This window comes from Colletotrichum godetiae, assembly GCF_030913485.1.
Source record: "Colletotrichum godetiae strain CBS 193.32 chromosome Unknown BDP55scaffold_3, whole genome shotgun sequence".
NCBI lineage: Eukaryota > Fungi > Ascomycota > Sordariomycetes > Glomerellales > Glomerellaceae > Colletotrichum > Colletotrichum godetiae.
In genome coordinates, this window is record NW_026851251.1 from 311,387 (window position 1) to 329,640 (window position 18,254).

At 54.6% G+C, this 18,254-nt stretch overlaps 3 protein-coding genes across 3 annotated transcripts; 1 reads left to right on the plus strand and 2 right to left on the minus strand.

The window, feature by feature from the left end:
- Positions 1-251: 251 nt before the first annotated feature.
- On the plus strand, positions 252-956 carry BDP55DRAFT_723371 (orotate phosphoribosyltransferase; the record flags this gene model as incomplete). Its single annotated transcript, XM_060578737.1, has 1 exon — positions 252-956. One exon carries the CDS (start codon positions 252-254, stop codon positions 954-956), a length of 705 nt encoding a protein of 234 aa, XP_060435476.1.
- A 696-nt stretch (positions 957-1,652) lies between these two features.
- BDP55DRAFT_540443 (acetyltransferase) lies at positions 1,653-2,779 on the minus strand (the record flags this gene model as incomplete). The annotated part of the gene is made up of 3 exons (XM_060568122.1): positions 1,653-1,784; positions 1,852-2,265; positions 2,501-2,779. The coding sequence occupies 3 exons, from the start codon at positions 2,777-2,779 to the stop codon at positions 1,653-1,655; spliced, it is 825 nt and encodes a 274-aa protein (XP_060435477.1).
- A 6,048-nt stretch (positions 2,780-8,827) lies between these two features.
- BDP55DRAFT_723374 (methyltransferase-domain-containing protein) lies at positions 8,828-10,441 on the minus strand (the record flags this gene model as incomplete). Its single annotated transcript, XM_060578738.1, has 1 exon — positions 8,828-10,441. One exon carries the CDS (start codon positions 10,439-10,441, stop codon positions 8,828-8,830), a length of 1,614 nt encoding a protein of 537 aa, XP_060435478.1.
- Between the last annotated feature and the right edge of the window lie 7,813 nt (positions 10,442-18,254).

The window sequence follows — 18,254 nt, forward strand, 5'->3', positions numbered from 1 at the left end:
GCCTTGCAGGGTCCGGCAGTGCGGATTCCTCCTCTTATCACAACTTTATCGCAATAAATTTTGCTTGGTGGGGCCTCTCCGCGGGGCAGACTTGAATGGAGGGGTATCCGACCGCGGAACAAGTTCCCTCCAAGTTTGAGATCTTTCATCCTCCAGCCTCCGACAAGCAAAACTCCTGGAAGACCAGCACATTTCCCTTAAGGAACCCTCCCCCAACCAATCCCCCTTTCCGGCACCGAAATCCCGCCAAAATGTCCTCCCAACTCGCCCCCTACAAGCAGGACTTCCTCAAGGCCGCCATCGCCGGCGGCGTCCTCAAGTTCGGCTCCTTTGAGCTCAAGTCGAAGCGCATCTCCCCCTACTTCTTCAACGCCGGCGACTTTTACCGCGCCGACCTCCTCCGCGCCATCTCCGTCGCCTACGCCCACACCGTCATCGAGGCCCGCAAGTCCTCCGGCCTGTCCTTTGACATCGTCTTCGGCCCGGCCTACAAGGGCATCCCGCTCGCGACCTCGACGACGGACAAGCTCGCCGAGCTGGACCCCGAAAACTATGGCACGACGTGCTACTCGTTCGACCGCAAGGAGGCAAAGGACCACGGCGAGGGCGGCAACATTGTCGGCGCGCCGCTCAAGGGCAAGAAGGTGCTCATCGTCGACGACGTCATCACCGCCGGCACCGCCAAGCGCGAGGCCATTGCCAAGATCCGCAAGGAGGGCGGCGAGGTTGTTGGTATCGTCGTCGCGCTCGATCGCATGGAGAAGCTCCCTGCTGCGGACGGCGACGACAGCAAGCCTGGCCCTAGCGCCATGGGCGAAATCAAGAAGGAGTACGGCATTCCCATCTTTGCCATCCTGACGCTCGACGACATTATTGAGGGCGCCAAGAGCTTTGCGTCTGCTGAGGATATCAAGCGCACTGAGGAGTACCGTGCCAAGTACAAGGCCACCGACTAAATGTTGAGGCCTTGGTAGTCTGGTTTTTGGGCAGGCGTGATATCATGAACATCGTGTTCAACGGTTGGCGCTCGTAGGGATGGATGGATGGATGGATGGAATGAAGGGAACTTTATAGGGCCCCTCGGGTCAAGGCGCATAGGATGATAAAAGTGATTTGGGAAGTGACTTTGCAGCACCTGCAAAACCTCACGTATAGAATATAGGCTGAACAGGGGACACTGTGAAAGATTGTATCTTAATTTTGCCTTGCTCTTTCCCTTCCGGGTGGCAAGGCATTCTATGTCATGTCCTCATCGTAAGGTAGTCTCCGGCCCTGTCGTCCTCATGATGTTACCACCCTTTTTTGAGATTTGAAGATCTCGTGGTAACTCGACAACGTTGACTTGGGCAACAAAAAAAAAGGAAGAAAAAAGCAAAGCCATCATGCAAGTATGAGGCTGTCCCAGTTGACAACCCACTCAGTATACCACTCTCCATTCTTTCCGATTAGCTCGTCTTAAAACAGACAGAAATTTGTGTCTCGTCTAGAGCTCGGATGGCCGAGACTCACTGGATAAGACTGTGAAAAAAGATGAAGAAAAGTCCTAGAACGACCTCAGCGACGGTGACGGCGACGGCACTACTCGGCGCGCGCCTTGAGGGCATCGGGACCCTTCTTGGGCGGGCCTGAGAGTTCAATAACCTGGGAGGGTGTTAGTCGTTTCGCCACGAGGGATGGTAGACAGTATGAGCATTCACCATATCATTCCATCCGCTGCCAGCGAAAGACGCTTTGCTGGGACCGACGCGCTTGAAGCCGAAGCGCTGGTAGTAGCTAACTAACCACTGCCGATTCGTCAGTATTTTGCAAGATCCAAGAGTCAGGGTCACTCGGTGAACTAGAGGAGCTTACGTCCTTGCAGATTAGCGCAACGCGATCCGCAACGCCAGAGTTGTTGATCTGCTGCAGGTACGACTTCATGAGAAGCTTACCGAGACCCAAGCCCTGGACCTTGGGGTCGATGGCGAATGAATGAAGACACAGGGTGCGGCCCATGATCTTATGGCCGACATCTGTGCTCTTGGCGGACTTTTGATCGCGCCAGTTGTCCGGATAGGCCATGTCGTCGTCGCTGACGACGGAGCCATCGCCAAGGGTCGCGACGGCGTGGCCGAGTAGGACCAGCTTGGCTCCGTTGGCTCGACCTGTCTCGACGGGGCTGGCGACGGTCATGGTCGAGAGGGGGAAAGCCTCGGCCTCGGCCGGAACGACGCTGCAGAAGAGACCTGTGGAGATGTCTGAGCAGGTGGCGAGGCGGTACATGAACTGCGATGAGGTGTGTAAGCTTAGGGTGAGCCTTGATACGTGGTGACTTGTCCGTGAGATGCCACGCGACTTGTCTGCCCGCTAAGGCTTGAAGCTCGCATAAGTCTCATGCGAGAATGAGTTGAGTCCTCCGTAGTTTCATGCTCAGCGAACCGACACTCGAGGGCACGAGAAATTAAGACTGGGTAAAGAGACCAAAGCGAGGAGAAAAGAAATATAGGAAAAATCGGCTCACTTTGACGCGGGTAGCGCGATGACTCGGGTCAGTAAACGCAGCGTCCTCGAGAGCGACGCAAGACTCGAGGTTCGACTCGGTCAGAGGCAACACCAACGGGCTCCATTTGAAAGGAACGATATGCTGGATCGTCCGACGCTGCGTCTGTTGCTTCTTCTTCAGCTCTGACTGGGACATTTGAGCCTCGATGTACTCGTCGTCGGCCTCATCAGAACTGTCGATGGCGCAGTCGGACGCCTCCTCGGGCTTGGCGACCGGGGGGTCTTTCTCGTCAGGCATGATGACGAAGGATCGCGCGAGACTTGTATGATGCGTAAGGGATAGAATGTGGTAGTGGAAGAGGGGTATGAGAATGAGGAGAATAAGGACGACGTATTGGCTTTTGCAAAGAGCTGGGCAAAGATGGAGGAGATGGGAGTTGGAAGTGGGAGGAGTTGTTGGTTACACAGAGAGAAGAAGCGAGGCGATGGAATCAACTAGAGGGCAGCTTGTTCGGTCAAATTACCCCCGTCAGCTGGTAGACAGAGGGACTGAATGATCCAAACAAGGCAAGAGCACGCTTCAGGGTATCAACCAGAAGAGGCGGGTGCTGTTGGTTCCTTGCAGTGATGGCTTCCGGGGCTGGTTGGGCGAGTGCACACGTAGCTCCGGAGGGGCATCGGGGTGCTGCCGGCCGTTGGATTCGGCGCTGTCGTTGCAGAGCGGGGCCTGACGGGGCTGTGAGTCAAGTAATGCCCGGCCGGTGTGTGCCGATAAGCAAGGCCGAGTGAGCACCTTAGCTCGGGGCAGTGGGTGTCGGACAACGGAGGAGGGAAGACGTCTCAGAAAGGCTAAGGTCAGATTAGGTGGTCCACGGCGGAGAGGGGACAAAGCGTTGGGACAAGTCAAGTGAACCTGAGCTGTGAAGGCGATAACGGGATTGCAAAAAGAGGAGTAACCTGGCTGTAGACCAAACAGAAAGGTATGGAGTTGGTAGAAAATGGGATTGGTATTGCAGCAGCCAAAGAGAAAACTGGAGGGAATTGGAGTTCAGTGACTTGCCATGGGCCATGGCAGAGCAACACCCCTCCATCATTGGACACTCTGTGTGAGGTGTGGTTGTGGTTATGAGGTGTTTGTCGCGTGACTGACCTACCCGCAGTGGCACAGTTGTGGCCTGTTCAGCCCATGGGTATTTCCAGGCGACTCTGGAATTGTTGCCCGGCTCCATCTTATTTCCCACTCTTCCCAGAAAACCTCTCCGAGTTGTGGCATTGGCGAAAGAGACATGGCGCTGTTCACGTGGCTTCCCAGCTTTTTGAGATGGGATTGCGGAAAAGGTCTTCTTTGCAGGGCATAGCGGGTAACAATGGGTACTGTTGCTTTCTTTCGACCCAGGTCATTGCCCAAGGGCAGGGTAAAACTGAAAAACGTGCTTGAAAAGGCTTGCACATAGGGCAAAGTCGGTTGGGATCAAGGGAAGACCTGAGAGAGAGAGAGAGAGAGAGAGAGAGAGAGAGAGAGAGAGAGAGAGAGAGAGAGAAAGTGACCTGACTTGTACTTGTTTCCCCACAGTAAGCCAACTTCAACATCACTCCATGCTCCGGTGCTCCTATGCTGCCAGTGAGATCAGTCTTGCCTACGCCTGTCAGGGTACAAGCACAGAGTTTGTGAGTACATAACCTCAGGGTTGCATATTGTCTGGAGAGTGAATGATTACGATTTTCCTGGGATTTTAGCGATGCAATATCTGGTCTTTGGCGGACTGAGCAACGCGCTGTTTTCTTCCAGACCGCTGATTGTTGGTCCGTCCCGTCAGGTTGAGGCTGCTTCTGGCCAATGCAGCCGACAGAAACCGAACAAGATCTAGGCACTGTCAGCGACTGCAACGACAAAGTTTGAAAAGAGGAGTGCGGTGCAATTTAGAATCAGACTTTTGTGTTCGCGTGGATGGGCGAGCGACTGACCTTAGTTAGGTCTTGGCCGGCATGCTTGTTGCTCCTTTCCCCTGACTGCGGCTGCTGCGGTGTGCTTGACACTTGTACGGCACAACAGCCCACCGTTGAGTTGTATGGAACCTGTACTCCATACTAGAAGGCGATAATATATCTTTGGATACGAAGGTAGAATATCCGCAGCAACACCATACTGTGTAGGCAAGAAGACCCTGAGCCTGTCGATCTGCATGGACCTTGGCTTTCGTCTGGATCTTGGCTAATAAGAAAGCTGCAACCCCGAGGCCGAAGCAAGCAGACGAAAAACTTTTCGCCGTGTCATGTTGACAGCTGCAGGCCTTCACCGAAATGGACATAACTGCAGCATCGACTTCGAGAATCTTTCCGGGTCGGCGATCCAGAGTTGCATTGCCCCGCCGCAATGCAGCATATGCAGCAGGCTCAATAAGGTCTAGGAAGGGCCCTGAGGCACTTTTGGGGCTTTGCACCATGTCAGATGGGTGAAGTCCGAAGGCTTTCTGAGTTGTACGTTATGAGTCAACCCGCTTGGGCTGTGGTCATGGACCTTCCTAATGAATTGGTGTGGGTTGCAGAGGCTGAGAGCGCATACTGCACCAAGTACGAGGACGCGGAGCATTGCAACTAAACAACGTCGAGAACCCGGAATGCGGCCACCACCGGAAGCCGGATCCGACCGACTTCAAGGCCGGCATCCGAGCTGACTGCAGTTCCGACCCTCCAGCGAAGCGAGGTTGGTTGGCCGATCTCTGCTCGCCTTCAAAAGGCCGCATGCGAGATATCAGTGGGAGCCATGGCAGCTTGGAATCAAGATTCTGTGCCGTCAGATCATGAACATTCCGTTCAGGAAAAAATCCCCGGTACTTGCAGTCGCCGTCTGAACAAGTTATGCATTGTCATTGACTCGATCCAGACCTGCGAGATTGCTCTCCGAGTGGAGAGTGAGCAGTGAGGTCGCAGACAGGTCGATGCTGGGACCTCTTCAGCATGGGGCGATGAAGAAGAAGAAACTCGATGCAGTATTTCCGTTTCAGGCCGCGCCCATCGTCGAACATTAAGGTAGGACGTGATAGAAGTTCTTCGTCATGGCTCCAGAGGAGAAGAAAAACGGACGAATATTCTAAGCGAGGGAGCAGGTGTTTTCTCTGCCTCGAGCAGCGGCAATTTTAAGTGCTCGTAGGCTTGTCATCGTCGCACAGAAACCCACGGGCGGAGGTGGCAGGAGATGTCGCTGCTAGACATCGATTGGCGGCACAATCTGAGGATCTGTGACATGTCAGTTCGGCACAAGAAAGGAAAAAGATCCAAGTGCAGAAAGAATAGAAACAAAGAGGGGATTCTCACCTCTTGTACCTGGTCCAGAAGGAAGTACACGAGTTGATTGCAAGGGTTGTTGAGGTCGCTTGCTTGGCTCGCGCAGCTGCCGCAGGTATAGGCCAAGTACTCGATTGCACCATCTCCCACCTGGTTTCCAGTCAAAGATACTTTGGAGACACTTGACAGCTTAGTCAACGATTAGCTCGTGGGGCTGATATGCCGTAGGGGAACCTGCCCGTGCTGCTGTGACCTCAGCAACCTTGGAACTGGGAAGCTCAAGTAATCAATGACCTCCTTGCTGCGGCTAAGTGAGTACATAGATGCCTTGAGCGGCAGCGATTGACGCGCAAATATGCCCAGAGTGAAGAAAACAAAACAAAGCATGCGTCTGGCTGACAGGAAACACACAGTCGGGTATCTGTAAGGTAAGGTGTAAGCGGAGAAGTTCCCGAAGCCTTCCATGAGCTTCTGTCCACCATCTCCTTCCGTGGCCAGTGCTTTCACTCCCGTCTCTTAGGTACCGGTGCGGAAAAGTAAGGTATTCCTTGGGAACACGCAGGTTTGCTTCACAGTGTTTGTATTCCAGCCGCCCCATTCTACCTTACCTTAGTACTTCATTCGCAGTAAATAGGTAGGACGGATACATTCCCCGTCCTGATTCCCCGTCGACCCCATCTTGAGCCACTGCAAACGGGGAAACGTAGCCCAGGGGTCTCGTCACTGCACCCACCTTCCTTACGAAACACTCAAAAAGGTACCCCCCAAGTAGCCGAGCTCTACCTTGCTTTTACCTTCCCCTACCTCCCCCGGCTCTCTTCCACCTTACCTTGAGATCCGACCTTTGAGACCAAGTGTCTCTCAACACATCAGATACCACCTATCCAATCGTTCACCACCGCTACAAGACTGCGCAGTCACCTCGAAACTTTTCGCGGAGCTCTACTTTGTCCAATCGTCCATCTAGCAGCTGTTTACTTTCCGGATGAGACGTCACTGTTGTGTTGCCTGAATTTCGGCCCCTCCTACACCCCTCCTCCGCAGCTCCGTGCTGAGGGTAACTTCAACTTCGCTTTCGCAACAGTGAAACCCGACGCTTTCCCTGGATCAGAACCGGCCTCTTTCATTCTTCTCGCCGCCAGTCCATTTCCTTCATCACCCGATCAAGCCAGCGGCCAACAGCTCCTACCTGTGCACCAGGAACAAGATTCCATCATGTAAGCCTTGATGCTTTGTCGGGACTGGAAACGTTCTCCGCTGACTGCTCTCCTCTCCAACAGGCGCATCACGCTTAGCATAACGAACCCCGAGGTCGAGGACCAGGATCTCCTAACCCTTGAGATCTTTCCTGACATGCCCATGTCCACACTCCGCGAAGCTATCCAAGCGGAGACCAACATCGCACCCACTTCCCAACACCTCTACCACAACGGTCGCTTGATTCAAGATGATACTCAGACGATGGAACAGCTGCAGATCGCCGACGGCGAGATGTTGGCGCTACACGTGAGGGACATGCAAGGAACCACTGGTTTGCCGGATCAGGGCAGAAGGGCACCGCAGCAGCAGCGCCGGCGACCAGGAGGACAGGATCCAGAGCTCATTCGCCTTCAGATCCTGGGCGACCCAAACCTACGTGCAGAAGCCACCCGCCAGCAGCCCCAGCTCGCCGCCGTGCTCGATGATCCCCAGAGATTCGCCCAACTTTTCAACCAGAGCTACGACCGTGAGCAGCGAGACCGCGAAGAGCGCCAGAGGCAGATTGCACGCCTGAACGAGGATCCTTTCGATGTCGAAGCTCAGCAGAAAATTGAAGAGATGATTCGTCAAGAGAGAGTTATGGAAAACCTCCAAAATGCCATGGAGCACAACCCTGAAGGTATGGCAGACAACCCAACGCGTAACAAGTGCGGGCCTGAAGGCTAATACTACATAGTATTCGGACGAGTACACATGCTGTATGTTGACGTCGAGGTGAACGGCCATAGAGTAAAGGCGTTGGTCGATTCTGGAGCACAGGCAACCATCATGTCCCCTTCATGTGCGGAAGCCTGCGGCATCATGAGACTCGTCGACAAACGGTTTGCGGGCGTGGCTCGTGGTGTGGGCACAGCTAACATCATTGGACGCGTACACTCTGCCCAGATCAAGGTCGGCACCATGTTCCTGCCTTGCAGTTTCACCGTCATGGAGGGCAAGCAGGTCGAGCTTCTCCTTGGCCTCGACATGCTTAAGCGCTACCAAGCCAGCATTGACTTAGCCAAGGACAAGCTAATCATTCAGGGCGAGGAAGTGTCGTTCTTGGGTGAAGCGGAGATTCCCAAGGAGAGTGAGGAGGCTCTGGAGGAAGAACCCAGACTGCCTGGCCCAGCTGGGACGACCATCGGTCAGCGTTCTGGTGTTGTCAGTGGTCCCGAGGGCGCTGCTGCTGCCGCGCCGACGCAGCAAACCCTTCCGCAGGGTCGTCCTGCACCCCAGCAGCAGCAGCAGCAGCAGCAGCCTACGACGCCAACCTTCCCGGAAGAGCACATCAACCAGCTGATGGCTCTGGGTTTCCCACGTGAAGCCGCGATCAATGCTTTGCAAGCCACAGGTGGCAATGTCGAGTTCGCTGCTGGTCTCTTATTCGGGGCATAGACTGGACTAGGGGCGTATCGGATTTTCTTTGGTTGCAATGGGCCTGCATGGTCGGATCGCACGGTTATGGGACATCTAAGGATGGAGAGGAGGGATGACTTGGAGTCGTCGTATCATGCATGCGCAGCTGGACATGATATGCGTTTAAAGCGTTTTGATAGACACACTCGGCACTCTGAATTTCAGGTAATGCCACCTGAGCCTTTGAAACTTGCCCGTGCTCGTGTGTTTTGAACCATTACATTTGACAGTATTCGCTGTAGTCCTCTACACAATAGTCACAGTGCACCCAGCTGAATTGCAGAACGGACAGTCGCAATTACAAAATATATGCATTTTTTCGACGAGCGTGATATTAGCCCCAAGTAAAGACAACTTTTATGCAACCAAACCTTGCAAGAACAATACACAACCGGTCAGTCTACTACCGGATCTTGTACACGCAGGGCTTCAGGATACCCGTCTCATCGACCCTGTCCTCTTCCGTCTCCCACACGAACCTCTTTTGCTTCTCCTTCTTCTCCACGTAGCCGGCGGCCTTGGCCGCGGCAAGACCCTTGCCCTTTGTAGGCACGGCGCCCTTGATGAAGTGCATCTTGACAAACATCTTGTTGGAGAGGTCCACGGCGCCCTTATTACCCTCGCCCTGGCCTGCCAAGACGAAGCCGCGTTTTCTCAGCGCCTCGACAAACGCGGAGACGTCCGTCTCGCCGCGCTTGTCCTCGTGGCCGTCGACCTCTACGGCGAGAGCCGTGCGGTCCTCCTCCGTTTCCTCGGGCTCCTTTGTCTTCTTTCCTGCGGCAGCAGCAGCTGCAGCCTTTTTGCGGTTGCCGACGCTGTGCGAAACGACGGCGTTCTTGCGGGACACGGGGCCGAAGCGGGACTTGATCTCGGCGATCCAGAGCTCGCCTTTCCAGTGGAGAATGCGGTAGGCCTCCTCGATGAAGTCGAGCCAGTTTGTGCCCATGAGGGCGAGGCAGAAGATGGCGACGTCGACCGAGTCGTTTTCGAGGGGGAGGTTGGCGATGTCGGCCTTTGTGACGTGTTTCGCGGGGGAGTGGAGGTCGTAGCTCATGATTTGGAGCTTGAGCTTCTTGGATTCGGGCTCGAGGGTCGAGGCGAGGCGGGCGTCGCCGCAGCCCAGGTCAGCGATGTAGCACGTCCCGTCGGTACGGGGCAGAGGTTGAGGGCCGTTGGCGGCCGGTGGTGCGCCGCCTGTGCGTCCTCCTCCCCGGCCGCCGGCGTTGGGGAAGCGGCCTTTGGCGCGGAGCTTGATGTCGCGGATGTAGCCGTCGACGGGGTTCGCGGGCCAGACCTCGACCTGGCGGCGGAAGCCTTCGTGGTACTCGGAGAACATCTCGGGAGAGTCCTCGAAGAGCTGGTAGGCCTGGGCCGAGGGGCGGGTATAGAGCGTCTCGTTGAGGTGGCGGAAGCGGGCCGAGACGAGCTTCTGGCGCATGGAGCGCTGGAGAGGGGTGAGCTTGGCGGCGGCAGGCGGGACGGGGGGCACGGAGGCGGCGATGGCGGCGGCGGCGTCCTTGTTCTTCTTCTTCTCTTCCTTGGCTTGCTTGTTGTCTGTCGAGGCGGCCTTTGGTGTCTTTGACGGCGTCTCTGCGGCTGCTGCTGGTGTGGCTGGTTCTTCTTCGTTGTTGGACTTTTCCTTTCGCTGCTTCTTTTCCTTCTTGTCGGATCTGGGCGTCTCTTGCGCCTTCTCTCCTCCCTCACTCTTCCTTTCCTTCTTCTCCTTCTTCTGCTTCTTGCTCGGCTTGGGCGTCTCGGCCTCAGCCTCATCCGCATCGTCACCATCGTGGCCAGCCTCAGCGGTCGCGGGAGGAGCTTCGTCCCTCTTTTCTCCAAACACGCGAGGGTTCACCAAGACGGAGTTTGCGCCCGAGCTAGGGGCCTTCTTCTCCTTCTTCTCCGGCTTGTTGGCTCTCTTACGCTTCTTGCTCTCCTTGGCGGGGTTGCTGGCCTTCTTTACCTGGGTCTCGGTTTTGAGACCCTCGGCCGCGACGGACCATCCTGGGACGGCGAACATGTTTGTATTACCAAAGTTGATGTTATAGATCACCGGAATATGTGACGGTCTTGTCGCGCCTAGGAGAACAGAAGGATGTGGTGGTGAGCGAGTTTGGTGCTTGAAGCTCATGCGCATCTCATGGCTCAATCTCATGGCTTATCGACGTTGGAATTTTTTTTCTTTCCCCAGAGGTCGCTTATCGCACCCCTGCGCCTTGATCGACGCCAGGATGAGTCGAGTTAGATGGGTGGGCCGTGCGCTCATCCTCTGTTTCCTCTGCTTCCTCTTCCACAATTGCATCCCGTCTTTGACTTCCCTTCCCATCTACTCATGACCTTTACGCTTCATCCAAATTTCCAACAAGATATATACGAATCATTTAGTGCAACGGAGTAGTTCTCCGCAATTTCTTCGCTCTTGCTTAACATTCTAGCCCCATTGTCGGTCGATATCCTTGCTCTGACTGCCAGTGTGGTAGTATAGTTTCAACGGTCGTCGCCACAGCGGAACAATCATCAAAGTCGATCCAACGGTGCCGGCTGGAATTCCTAGACCTTATTCCTGTCTATAAGAAATACCCGCAAACGCGGCATTTTGCGCAGCCCGGCACTCCGTCTTGTTAATGTCGCCCCGGGGGAACTACAGCCAGTCGATTGCGGAACACGCTATTGGCGAGCTAGGCCGTTGATGCCCTCGGACTAAGCCCAACACACTAGAAACCCCTGGAAATGTTTCTACACTTCGCAGCTGGCTGTGTGGGTGATGGCCTGATTTGCGGACTCGAGAGTTCAGACTGGTCTTCAGGAGCCACGAATCCGCGTTTATTACCATCCATGCCAACACGACTTGGGAACCTCGTCTGACTTGCAGTTCTGGGCAACGCTGCCGGGGCCACATTGACTAGTAATCAAGCTGCATACTGTTGCGGCTGCAACAAGCTCAAGAACAGTGCTGATTGGAACAATAGAGAAAAGAAGCAAGTACATCTGACCGGCGATTTATCTGCTGCACGTAGCCTTCATCGACGTCAACGAGAAACGGTTTACGAGTCGTCACAGAGAGGCGCTGCAAGATAATCCAATCACTTCAGACAGCAGTCACTCCTTCCCGGATCCGGCCGCATGCAACTCAGAAGACGAAAACAACCTGCCCGACTCGTAGGGTGTATTTTGGCGCCGGATTTCGACACCTCCGAGTCACTGACGGGGTATGATCCAAGATATCAGCCTTTGGTCGCATGCTTTATACATCGACTCGGTGAAACGGGATGGATGTGCATTGCAATTCTCGATCCCCAGGTCAGACGTCAGCAACCCTCATCACCACAGGGCTTCTTGCACCCCCATTCCAAGACGATTTCGCGGGAGGCATTCCTTGGGAGGACCTAATCCATCAGACCTCTTTTACCCGATGGAGGAAGGCTCCGACACTTGATACCCGACTGGCATGCGGATAATTAACAGGTTCTCGGCATGGGTCAGTTCAATACAGAAGCACCGATGTTTGGCCCGAAAACATGGGTACGGCGTATTGCCCGGTTCAACGGAAGGCTGTCAATGGGCGCTTTGCTACATTCGGTGCGAAAGAGAGACGAGGTGGGGAGAAACGGTGTGGCAGGTCAAAGGACCTTACCTATTCGAGCGCAGAGAACTGTCTTTCAGATCACCCTCTTTCGAAGAGCCCAGCTGGAGATGTCTAAAAGACTTCAATGCGAACAACAAGCTTCCTGAGAAACCTTCGAATGCTACCGTCAGCTTTCTGAAAAGTTGATTGCGACACAAGTCCCACGTTGACCGCCGAGGCGGAAGACTGAATGTCTGTTCTGATTGTTGATGCGAGGAGCGTCCAGCGAAGTACCGATCCCAAGTCCACAGACAATTCGCGAATCAAACTGTCAAAAGCATCCCGGAACGTACTTCAGGAGGGCCGAAAGCTGTTGCTCTTCCGGGTGGTGCTATGCAGACCTTGAGCCGGGCTTTGCGGCTGCGAGAAGGCAAGTTGCATCTCTGACCTGCAGCAACCGTTTTTGCGGGCTTCGACTGAGATCGGATAGAGTAAACAAACGTCTGGGGAAATCTGCCAAGGTGCGGTGTGTTCCTGCGCGTATCGAGGGGCATCGGGAGTGTACAAGGCCATGGACGATATAGGGAGCTGGATGTGACCGGCTCGTTTAGGAGAGCATGGGCGAAGGCGGCTCGCGGTGATCAGCACGCCTCCTTTCGTTCAACAATGCGCAACGTTTGTGTTGCACCGTATGCCAGTCAACGATGCTGCGACCAGTGATCGGTCACACCATCCAGCAGGTCGGAAACGCGACGGTTGGCCCCCGACATGGATTTCGGATGTATTTGAAAGCATCCTCAGACGGGCGAATGTTGCCGGGATCCTTCAGCAACACATTGTTTCCGACGTCTTAATTTCCCATCCAGTGCGTCCCGGCGAAATGCTCGCGGCCAGCGGATATGGACCCTGACGTTGCTTGGATGACAAGTGCGGATAGTCGGGCAGGGAACATGACATACACCCGAACACTAGGCCCATCCTTCTGCCACGCGTGCCGCTGTTCTCAACGCTTGTGCACGACGATATGGATTATCAGATCATGCCCCTCCATTTGCAAGTAACAAGAACGAGACGGCTTCTGTGCAAACCCCGACCTCGCAGAAAAACCAAGGGGGGATAAACCTTAGTTTCCCGCTCGGCACATGGTAATTCGGCTCATGGCAAGTGGATCTATCCCGCCTGGACAGAGACGCCACCGGCGCGCTGCCTTCGGCGGTGGCCGAGAACTTGTCAAGATGCCACTTCAACAATGTCGACCTCCAGACCTGGCTGAGGCCCAACCTCAGAACTACGGACGGACGGTTCGTAAATCTCAACGGTGACGGGCGCTCAGGAAGACCGATCCCGAGCCAGAGCCTTCGCGCAAGGCCTCGACGAATTCCGCATGCTGTCGACCGTTTTTTTCTCCCCACCAGATCACCGCTTGGTCATTGCTTACCTTAGGGCAGAGAATTGGTGAGGGGCAGAAGAAGGCTGGCAGGCTGGGCAACCCTGTCGGGAAGTGAGTCCAGACCACTCGAACCTCGGACGAAAATCAGATTCGGCATCTACATCTCTTGCCCCCATGTCCTCTGCGAGAGATTGCGAGTCTGCGATTCAAGGCGGGCTGTCTTATTCGGACGGCATGTCATGTTGATACCGTAGAAACTCGAGCAACTCGAACTTGCGCTAGCCCGTGCCAGCCCTGCTAGCGCTCTGGCAGAATCGTAATACTGCCTAAAGTGGTTAAATGCGGCCGCCACCTATTTTTGGCGTAGGTTAACATTTCGATCGATCTGACCAATGAGAGCTCGCCGTCGAGGCCGGACCCACAATTGATATAATTCAATAATTATTTTGGCTTTCTCGTCGGTTTTGAGCTTTTCTCGTCGAATTGGCAAAAAGGGCAAAAGTGTCAATTGGAAGCAGTCGTACGTAAGCAACCGAGCCCCTGACTGTCCCCTGGCCCACTGCCTCCAACGGGCCCCTATTCATACGGCGGTTGGACTGTCGGGTCGACGAACTGCCCATTGATGCCATCACGGACTTCCTCTGCTGTGAAAATGTACTCTAACCCGTCGTTCAGAACAGCGAAGTCTGGAATCTCCTCTTGCAGCGTCTCCTGCTCAATGTGGGCTTCTACGTCGAAGAGCTCCCACCCAGTGTAATCGATGGCCTCGGCGGGCACGTCTTTGATCCGGATCTCGTCGACCTGGCTGCCATCGGGCCGAATAGATATTCCGCACTGCAGGAAGGCCTGGCTGACCATTGAGCCCTTCTCGTGGGCCAATTTAGCGGCTGCCGTCTCGACTGTTTTGGTGACCATTATTCTCTTCATACCCGTCTCCCACTTGAGCTCCTCCTGCTTATTCAGCGCTTTTTCTTCCTCGTCGAGTACGTAAGCGTCGGTTGCTTCTGAAAGCCACTGCTTGAAGGGCTTATTGACTGCGGTATCGAGAGGTTGGAGGAGGGAAGTGGTCCCTGGCGGTATGAGGCAGGGTGTGATGTGGTGCTGACGTAATAGCGCAAGGATGGAATCTGTCTTATGGAAGGAAGCGACATCCATTACCAATAGGTACTCGTCTCCCTTAGTCAGCGCTACCAATTCCTCTTCAATCCATCTTTTGAACAAGTACTCATTGTTGTAGGCAGTCTTGTTGAACTCAACTGTCACTCCTTCTGCGTATAATAGGCCCTCTTTTTTCCATAATTGACCCCCTTCCTCTGCGGGCTTGCCGTGGAATATTATTTTCGGTTTAATTCGTTGTATGCCGTCGGCGAAGATGTAGAGTATTAATGTGGCCTGCCGCTTGCCCCAACCGCTGCGGTCGCTCTTGCCAGCCACGGTTTTGGCCCCGACGTCGTCGTATGTGTAACCGTCTAGGTATTCGAAAGGAACTGGGGTCTCGTCGAGGTTGAGAATTCGCGAGTTAGGAAATCGACGGGCTGGACTTCCGAGTAAATCTCCGACGTTAGACCGCTTCACCTTAGCCAGGGCCATTTGATTAACTCGTCGGATAAAGGAAAGAAAGCTGTTGACAACTTTGAAGTACTCAGTGGGTAACTTCGTTGCCTGTTTGGTAAGTCGACGTCGGGTAATTCTCATACGATTCTGGAAGCCACGAAACCAACCGGGGGAAAAAATAAAAAGATGTTTGCTGTTCGGGTTCTGCTGGGCGAAAATCCGCTTAGCGGTCCTTTTGAACCAACTGGTACTAACGAGCTTTCCCTCACTTCGTCGCTGGCGGAAGGCGCCGTATAGCGCTGTCTCGAGCTCTGGCCACTGAGGGTGGTAGGCGTAGTTGGAGGACCGATTGACGATTGACTCGCGGTTCTGATACCAGGAGATAACCGTGCTTCGAGGGACTTTGAACCAATCTGCGGCTTCCTGGTATGTGGGACGTCTGTATATCCCTGGGAGCTCGGTCTCGCCCTGGCGCAGCCTCGGGGGGCAAATCGACTCTTCGTCGAGCTTCCTCACGCGGTGATGCTCTAAAAACATCAGGACGTTGACTTTGGTATCGTGGGTATAGTGGTGCTGGCGGCGCTTGATTGGGCCACTTCGCGGTGTATATTTCCGGTCTTTGATGGGGGTAGGAGCAGGCCCGCGGCGCTTAGCTGCTGGAGGTGTAATTGGCACTTTTGCCGTATTCGAATCCTTCTCGGCAAGGGCCCGTCGTGAGGGCATCGTGGGCACGTCGACGAGGCCCGTGGTGGAGGTGTAATTGGAGGTATAATTGACAGTATAATTGGTGGTCAAATCGGTGATGTAATCGGTGGAAGTGGGCAGTTGGGTAGGAGTAAAAAATGGAAAATAATCACTTACCGCCTTCCGTATACGGTTTAGTCGATTATATAATCGGATAAAACTGATCCCTCGAAAGGGCTTAGTGTGGGCCGCTAGCAGGGCTGGCACGGGCTAGCGCAAGTTCGAGTTGCTCGAGTTTCTACGGTACCTGGTCACGCAACCCAATGGTTCGTGCCGTCGTCCACTGTCCACAAAATCCGTACCTACGGTCCTACGGACTGCCCTGGGCACGCCCTGTCGACCTTGGCCTGACACCCGGAAATGCGAGGACAAAGTTTGTTGGATGAGGCCGTTGGATTTTTCAGCTTGGCGGCTCCCCTATCCAAGCTCTTACGGCTCCCAATCTCCGTGCGCAATTGCATCTGTACAGATTAGCTCATCGGAATGGATGGGTTGTCACCAAGGGGAAGAAGAGAAGCCACGCGAGGCGCGAGGAGGCTCGGTGCCGTGGGTGCCTCGAATGCCTTCCCGGATTCCCGCGCAGGTCTTGGCTCCCCCGAGTTTCCTCTACTTTTCTCACTCTTTCAGCCTCAGCACACCCACTTACCTCGACTGAGCCCAACCGGCAGAGGTCAGTCAGAACCTTCTTAGGCCAGGGATGTTGGTACTTGGTATCCGTACTCCGTAGAGTCTTGGTCTACCTACCGGCACCTACACTACCGACAGACTACAACCGTATATGTAGGCTGACTGCCTGAGCGACGAAGGCACGTTAGCTGGCCTTACCTTAATTAGTGCCGCGCGCTATATCCACCGATGGGCTGTCATCCGGGACATGACAGACCCCTGGGCCCTGGAAAGCTGGAAGAGGGAAGAGACCAGAGGTGTCCGCACAAAGTACATGGCCGTCGCCGCCCGCCGCCGTCGGCCCCTCTTCCAGTAGTAACCGAGGGGACCCTAAGGCCTAAACGGCCTAAGTCTGGGCGTCCTAGCAGCAGTGCAGCAGCGCATCATCCTAGCGTGGAACCTTGGCCAGAATCATGACGGAGCTTCGAAGCTACACCATCTTCACTACTATCTACCACCCTGCGCCCCCCTGATGTGGCAGTTTGATTCCCTTCTGGCGCCGCGGGGAGAATGGAAATGCGAAAGAAGCAAGCAATCTTCTCCCGCGGCTGGTTGCCCTGCCCGAGGACAAGGTATCCCGTACGAGGTTCAGATGTTCTGTCTGTGCTGAGGTGTTCACCTTGCAGGTTATTCATGGAGTTGGTGCCAGTGTCTTAGCACCATCAACAGGGGATATCCAGTACCAGATGGAACCCGACCTTGAACCAAAAGAACCAAAGGAACCAAAGAGCAAGCAAGCCCAGCCAGCGGGAAGATCCAATGTGGGTGTGCTGCGCTGTGTTGCAATGCTGTGCGGCGTCCGCAAGCCACCGTAATGTTTCCTCCCTTCCCGTCGTCTTGCCGCACCACCAACATGATCCACGAATAACTCAAGGATACCCCCCGTCACCTTCATTGCTGTGGCTGGCTCACTAGCTGCGCCTTTCTTCTCTTGTGCTTCCCCCATCCCATCCCATCCCCTCGAATAATCCATCCAAGTCCCGGGAGCGATCCCATACAAACTGTTGGTGCGTTTTTTATGTTTCTCTTTCTCGAGTCACAATAGCAGCAGGAGAGACATTGGCGGCTTCCATGACCCCCTGTCCCGCGCGCCTACCAGAGAGAGGCACAGAGTGAGTGTGAGAGTAAGAGAGAGTGTGTGAAGAGAGAGAGAAAGAGAGGAGGAGAATGAGAGAAAGAGAGAGCGAGGCAGCTCAGGAGACACACGATAGAGACAAGACGTACTCCGTACACTCTCTTATCTTGTTCTCCATTCTCGCCTTAGCGGTTAGCGGTCTAGTTCTGTGCCTCTCTCTCTCTCTCTCTCACACTCACTCTCGATGCACCTAGGTACTCACCAGTCACGACAATAAGGTACACTACTAAGCCGTGACTACTTTTTAGGTGCCGGCTTCCTTCCTCGTCGTCCTTTTACCGACCCCGGTCATCCCGGCCTCCTCTCAGTCCAGAGAGAAGGTACTTGCTTCTTGGCGGCTCCCCCGTTGTTTGTGGCCATCTGTTCTCCCCACGCTGGCCTGCTCTAGCCTCGAATCAGAGACCCTAACTCAAGGCACAATACGTTGCCTTGGGACCTCTACTTGTTTCCTAGTCTATCCTTCCTTGTCTAGGGTGGGTAAGTGTCTCTGTGTCTCCCACTCTCTCTTTCTATGGATACCAAATCCTCGTTTCTCGTGTCGTGTCGTGAGCAAGAGACAAACACTCCCTTCTCTCTCTCTCTCTCTCTCTCTCTCTCTCTCTCTCTCCCAACTGCTGCAGACATCCCTACCCTTCCTCTACCCCCGTCCTACCCCACGAGTCCATGCATCTTGTCTAACCCATGACAACCCATTCGCCGAAGACAAAGTAGCACCGGCCTGTTTCACTTCCTTCCACCATCTATGGCTGCTTAAAACTCATCTACATCCTTGGGGCCCC